Source organism: Nannospalax galili, unplaced genomic scaffold (assembly GCF_000622305.1).
Source record: "Nannospalax galili isolate Female #2095 unplaced genomic scaffold, S.galili_v1.0 scaffold132, whole genome shotgun sequence".
Taxonomy (NCBI): domain Eukaryota; kingdom Metazoa; phylum Chordata; class Mammalia; order Rodentia; family Spalacidae; genus Nannospalax; species Nannospalax galili.
Genome location: NW_008332644.1, coordinates 1571319 through 1577318, shown reverse-complemented (window position 1 = coordinate 1577318; position 6000 = coordinate 1571319). Strand labels below are relative to the sequence as shown.

Below are 6000 nucleotides of genomic sequence, written 5' to 3'. Positions count from 1 at the left end.
CTATCTATCTATCTATCTATCTATCTATCTATCTATCTATCATCTATTCTAGCAATTGTAGGCACTAAAAATGCATTTGAAAATTACAAAATTTCTTTTCTTTTTTTTATTTATTGTTTTTATTTTATGTGTATGTGTGTATTGCCTGCATGTAGGTAAGTGTACCCATGTCTTGCAGTGCCCACAGAGGTCAGAAGAGACTCCCCTGGGATTGGAGTTACAGACAGTTGTTAGCTCCATGTGGGTGCTGGGATTCGAACATGGTCTTCTGCAGTAACAACCAGTGTTCTTAACTGCTGAGCCATCTCTCCAGTCCCCAGAATTGCTTTTCTTTTGAAAAATGTTGAAATTGTGAATATGAGTCTTTCTAGTTCACACAGGCCTCTCTTGTCTGTTTGGTATCTTGCTTTACTTTAACAAATTCCAATCTGAATGGATTTTGCTACAATATAAGGATTGTTTGGTTTATTTTTTAGTGCTATACTTTATTTTTAATTTAGGGCATTTGGTATCGCCATCTTTGCCAAAGTATTTCCTCTTCACCCAAATTTATATATTTAAACAAATGATAACAAAAAATACCTTTACATTGTTATCTGCTTTTACTACTTATTTTTAGTTGGGCTTTTATGATATTTAATTCTGGGTTTTATTATACCACAGCTATGTATGTTCCTTTCTAGTGATCTAACCTATGAATAAGTTAGACAAGTCAGAAAAGCAGAGCCACAGATGGCTAAGTCATTGGGCTCAAACAAGGAACTGCATTGCTCTGGAAAGTTTCCTTGAATTTAGAAATTTACGTGTCTATTACATCCTATTAGATTAAAAGGACATCACTTGGCATCATTTAAGATCATTGCTTCAGAGGGCTTGGTTGTTGTGATTTTTGTAATGCTTTTCAAAGTCTTTAAACATTCATTAATTTTGATAAAATTATGCCACATGGGTACCTGTATGAACTACGTAAGCCTCTCTGTGAATGCATTTCAAAGGGAGGTTTTACATGTCAGTCAGCTTCCACAGCCCTGCAAGAATTTAGGCTGCTGTGTGTTCTTGAGTGCAGTTGTCTGTCACCAGTGGAGTCTGCACTAGGGTGGGTTTGACTCTTCTTGTCTCTTTGTTTCTTCATTCAGTGTATTCATCGGCTTCCCATCACTATAACACATAACTGTAATAATCAAGTTATAAAAAGGAGAGGTTTATTTTGACTCCCAGTCTGTAGTTAATTGGTTCCATTGCTTCTGAACCAGTGACCAAGCAACACGGCACAGTGGGAATGTGTGGAGAACAAAGCTGCTTGCCTTATGGTTCAGAAGGGAGGGAGGAAGAAGTAGGATTGGTCTCCTTACCCCCTTGAAGGGCATGTCTTTAATGGCCTAAAGATCTCCCACTGGGTCCTACCATCTCCTAGTAGTATCAATGACTGGATCACAACTTTTAACACATGGGTGGTGGGGGAATAGGCCAGATCTACCCTAGTCAAGGGAGCCATCCAAAATACCATTGTGAGCCTTCATGGGCCTTGCTGAAATGCTTCTCTCTCTCTCTCTCTCTCTCTCTCTCTCTCTCTCTCTCTCTCTCTGTGATTTAATTCCATTTCTTTGCACGTGTGTTGCAGGTAGAGCAGAGGAGCAGCTACTGTGAACAGGAACTCTAAGTTGAGATCCCGTTTCAGTGTCTTGGTTATGTTTCTTATGTTCAGGCGACTTCTGGATACAGAGGATGAACTCAGTGACATTCAGTCTGATGCTGTGCCTTCTGAGGTCCGAGACTGGTTGGCCTCCACCTTCACCCGGCAGATGGGGATGATGCTCAGAAGGAGTGAGGAGAAGCCCAGGTTCAAGACCATTGTCCATGCAGTGCAGGCTGGAATATTTGTGGAGAGGTAAAGGTGAAATTCATTCCTCACTTAATGAGCAAACCAGTAAGAGAACACCAGCTTCTCCTAACCAGAAGTCTTCCTTCAATGCAATTTGATACATAGATACTGAAGCTTCTGGGTAGAAACAAGTAGACTTGAATAAGAAATGGTGAAATTGTACATATTTTAATCTCCATGGCATCCTTAGGAGAAGTTTTCTCTTTGCTCAATCTTCTTTTCAATTTGAAAATTTTGAGTTTGGCATCATTTTTAAAAGGACATCCTCTATTGAATCCATTTCTCAAATATGGGAATGGTATCTACTGTCCAAACAGATGAGGGGTGCTTTGTGGTTGCTGCCCCAGGGAAGACAGTTTACTTATGGGGTGTGGGTAACCCCATGACACGTCAGTCTCACTAGCCGCCTGAAACTGAAATGTTAATCCCCCGCTATACAGTTACACAATTTAGAAATTCCATGGTAAGTTCAAAGGTTCCTGTGATATATTCTTGAGTGCTGTTGGCAGTTCTGGAGAACAGATATTTCTAATGGGATGCCTACAGGGATTCTTCATCCAGTTCAAGTACCACACTCCATACCCTTCCTGCTGTCCCGTAGTTAGTTCTGGCCCAGCAGGTCACCCATTTTAATAATTTAATTTCCAACCTGGGACACTTAGACTTAATTTTATCTTATTTTCAGTGGTTCATGAGTTTAGGGTTGCTTTGACTTCTGTTGAATTTATCACTAAGGTCACTTGAGTAACTTGGGGAAATTCCTCAGAACTTGAAGTTCCTTGGAAAACCAGATGAGCTGATTTCTCATTTTTCATTGTATTGTGTGAATCTCTGGGATGCTAATCATTTGTCATAAGCTATCACATGATGTTTTCTCCTCTAACTTTGTCAGAATGTATAGACGGACATCAAACATGGTTGGATTGAGCTACCCACCAGCTGTTATTGAAGCATTAAAGGTAAGGTTACTTAAAGGTTTGTAGGGAGCATGGTATCTCATAAACATACAGTTAAATTTGTTCTTAGAAATTAAGAGGCTTTTATTATTGTTCTTTTCCCAGTTATTGCTTTCTTAATTTTTCATTATTCTTTTTTAAAATTTGTCATTTTTATTTTATGTGTATGAGTGTATTACCTGCATGCGTGTAAGTGGACCCGTGTAGTGCAATGCCTGTGGAAGTCAGAAGAAGGCATCGGATCCCCTGGAACTGGAGTTAAGGATGGTTGTTAGCCACCATGTGGGTGCTGGGAATCAAACATGGGTCCTCTGAGAGAACAGCCAGTTCTCTTAACCGCTGAGCCACCTCTCCAGCCCCAACTTGCTCGATGCTCTTTCATCCTCTGTTCTAACAGGTTTACTACATTCTTAGTCTATATCCTTCTAATTTAAAAATAGAATTTTATTAATTCTTTTAGAATTCCATACAATGTGTTCTGATCATGTTCACCCCGTATATCTCCTGTCAGATCCATCCCCACCTTCCTACCCACCAATTTCACATCATTTCATTTTTCAAGTCCATCACGTCTAGTTTGTTACCTAAACAGTCGTGGGGGAAGTATCCCCTGTAGCATGGTCACTCTACTAGTAAAACTGACTCCCCCCTGTCAGCTGCTATCAATTACTAACAGCTCCTTACCTAGCAGCTTTGTGCCCCCCTCCCCACATGCTAGACATGCTGGGATTATTGTCTGACTTAAGATGGTGCAGGTTTTGTGCATGTAGTTGTAACTGCTGAGTTTATATGTGCATACGCCCTCTTGTGTCTGGAAAATGCTGTTTTCTTGTGGTCATCTACTGCCTCTCGCTCTTAAAACCTTTCTGCCCCCTCTTCCACAATGATCCCTGAGCCTTGGGAAGAAGGGGTGTGAGCTAGATGTCCCAGGTCTGAGCACTCTGCAGTCTTTTATTCACACTGATGAGTTGTGAGTCTCTGTGTTAACCTATATCTACTGCAAAAAAGAAGTTTCTCTGATGAGGGCAGAGAGGGGCACTAATCTGTGAGTATTGCATCATTAGGATAAAAAATCAAACTCTATATGGATTTTTGTTTTGTACAGTGATCTGACATGCTGAAGTTCGTATATCTTAGGCTACAGGAGATGAAATATATATATATATGTGTGTATATATATATATAATATACTTCAAATTAACTTAGAATCTTGTTGGGTTGTAATTATGTCATTATCTCATTGCCCAATCCAAGTCCATTTTATAGAAGAGGAAACTAAGTAAGACCCAGCAAACTTTAAGAAAAATAAAACCATAATTATTCAGAGACATGTTGAGACTTGAACACAGTGTTGCCAGCACATGACACCCGTTATGTTTCATGGCATGACAACACACTTCAAAGCCCTTGTCCTCTCCAGATATCTTGCTGTTCTCCCAAGACTTGCTCTGAGCCCAATATCCATGGGAAGTCATATAAACATGACTTCAGCTTACTTAGACCGAGTCCTGCAGAATTACTCCCAATCAGGCAAGCTGGAAGTTGTGCAGACCAACTCTACAGGCCCCAATACAGAGGTGATCTTTGAGGCAGGTGTAAATCAGAGTCAGTGGTCTGAGGGTGTTTCTGATGTTCTGAACCTGATTCGGTTTGGACTCCAGGCTAGTGCTGTGCAAGTGTCCAATGCCCTAGGCTGGGTGACACTACTAGGTGTCTACACTTGGCACTGGTCCATTTATTCAGGGACATCATGGATTCTGATGTCTGCTAGTGTGTTTCTCTGAAATATGGAGAACTGTGTAACCTGATGATGTTTTCAGGAGATAAATCTCCCATTCGTGGAAATGGAGGTAGTGAGTGCCTCTTAATTAGTTTCATGCGAGAAACAAGCCCCATGGCCCAATTCTCATTATTCCATCCTGGTTTTCCTTTTGTCTCAGATTTTCACTGGGTGCATTTGTGAGACCTGGAACACACAGATGTGCATTTCTCCTTTGACTGTCCATATTTTCTTTCTCTTCACTTAAGAGCAGAAAGCACACTGTAAGAAGCTACATGCCCCCACACTAATGCCCGCTCCATCAGTCTAATTTACAGTGATGTTTCCCATTTAATCAGCCTGAATCACTTTATGAGATCTGATGTTTCCTAACACCCACTATGAAATTGCATTGATTTTCATAATTGACCTGAAATATTGAGCGAAAGTCTTAGGAACATTAGAAACATATTTTAATCCTTAATTTCTTCATCATGAACACAAACACAGGTAGGTATGCTGATGCTGAGATATTTTCTTCTTTCTTTCAAATCAAGGCCTCTTTGCTATATGTGCAAAATAAAAATGTGGAACAATCTGTTTTGTTCAGAAATTGTTACTTGACATTTAAGGAAAAGAAACGCTCAGAAGTACACAGTCTTTCTGACAGAAAGGTACTTAGACTATCCAGAGCAGCAATCGGCACTCACTCCAAAGGACAGCCTTTCTCCTCATGTACTACCGATGCATGTATTAAGTAAGGCTAAGCTGTTGTTCTCTGCCTTTCCTCTATTCATCTCGTAAGCTCAAAACCTTTTACAGTCTAATATTTTTCCAGTTCTCCACACTTGTCTTTTATTGACTGTGAACTGAGGTAAGTTGGAGAGGCACGGGGATGGAGTCTCTTTTCCTTTTTTATATACCCGTTGGGGGAAAGGTTATTTGCACTTCACTGCTATGGGGTTTATATGTCAACCGCAACTTATTTCTTCTAGTAAGGAAAAAAAATCCTAAAGACTAAGATAATTCAGTTCACTAAAATAATCATTATATCATGCCCTTTTAGGTTTTGCCATTAATGTAAGAACATGGCATAAGTGACATCTAGGTAAGAGAAAAATTAACAACCACCCACTCCAAATTGTAAATGGAGTTGTATTTCATTCTTCATGGTTTTATTTTTCCCCATTCAGTACGCACCAATTTCTATTTTTCTAGTCTTTGGGGTGAGGTTGTGGAAATTCAGGAGGGAATTCTTTAGAAGGGCTGTTGTCCTGTGACTCAGAAAGTAGCCCCTTGGATAAACTCCAGGTTTAAAGAGGGAGAAAGTGAACAGATTCAGGTTTTCTTTAGGCTATGCTAACAGGAAGTTCTCCCACTTTTTAAAAATAGGAAATGCCCTT

At 40.0% G+C, this 6000-nt stretch overlaps 1 protein-coding gene across 10 annotated transcripts in view; it reads left to right on the top strand.

Annotated features, from left to right (window-relative positions):
• The window catches only part of Pde1c (phosphodiesterase 1C), a 554512-nt gene that overhangs the window by 419944 nt on the left and 128568 nt on the right, over window positions 1–6000 (top strand). For all 10 annotated transcript variants that reach the window (XR_003848641.1, XM_017796743.2, XM_029560849.1 and 7 more), the window contains 2 exons: window positions 1706–1888; window positions 2775–2841. Coding sequence is in view for 9 of the 10 variants with exons in the window: in XM_017796743.2 (XP_017652232.1) it covers window positions 1706–1888; window positions 2775–2841 (250 nt within the window). In the remaining variant the exon portion in view is untranslated. The remainder of the gene's footprint in view (window positions 1–1705; window positions 1889–2774; window positions 2842–6000) is intronic.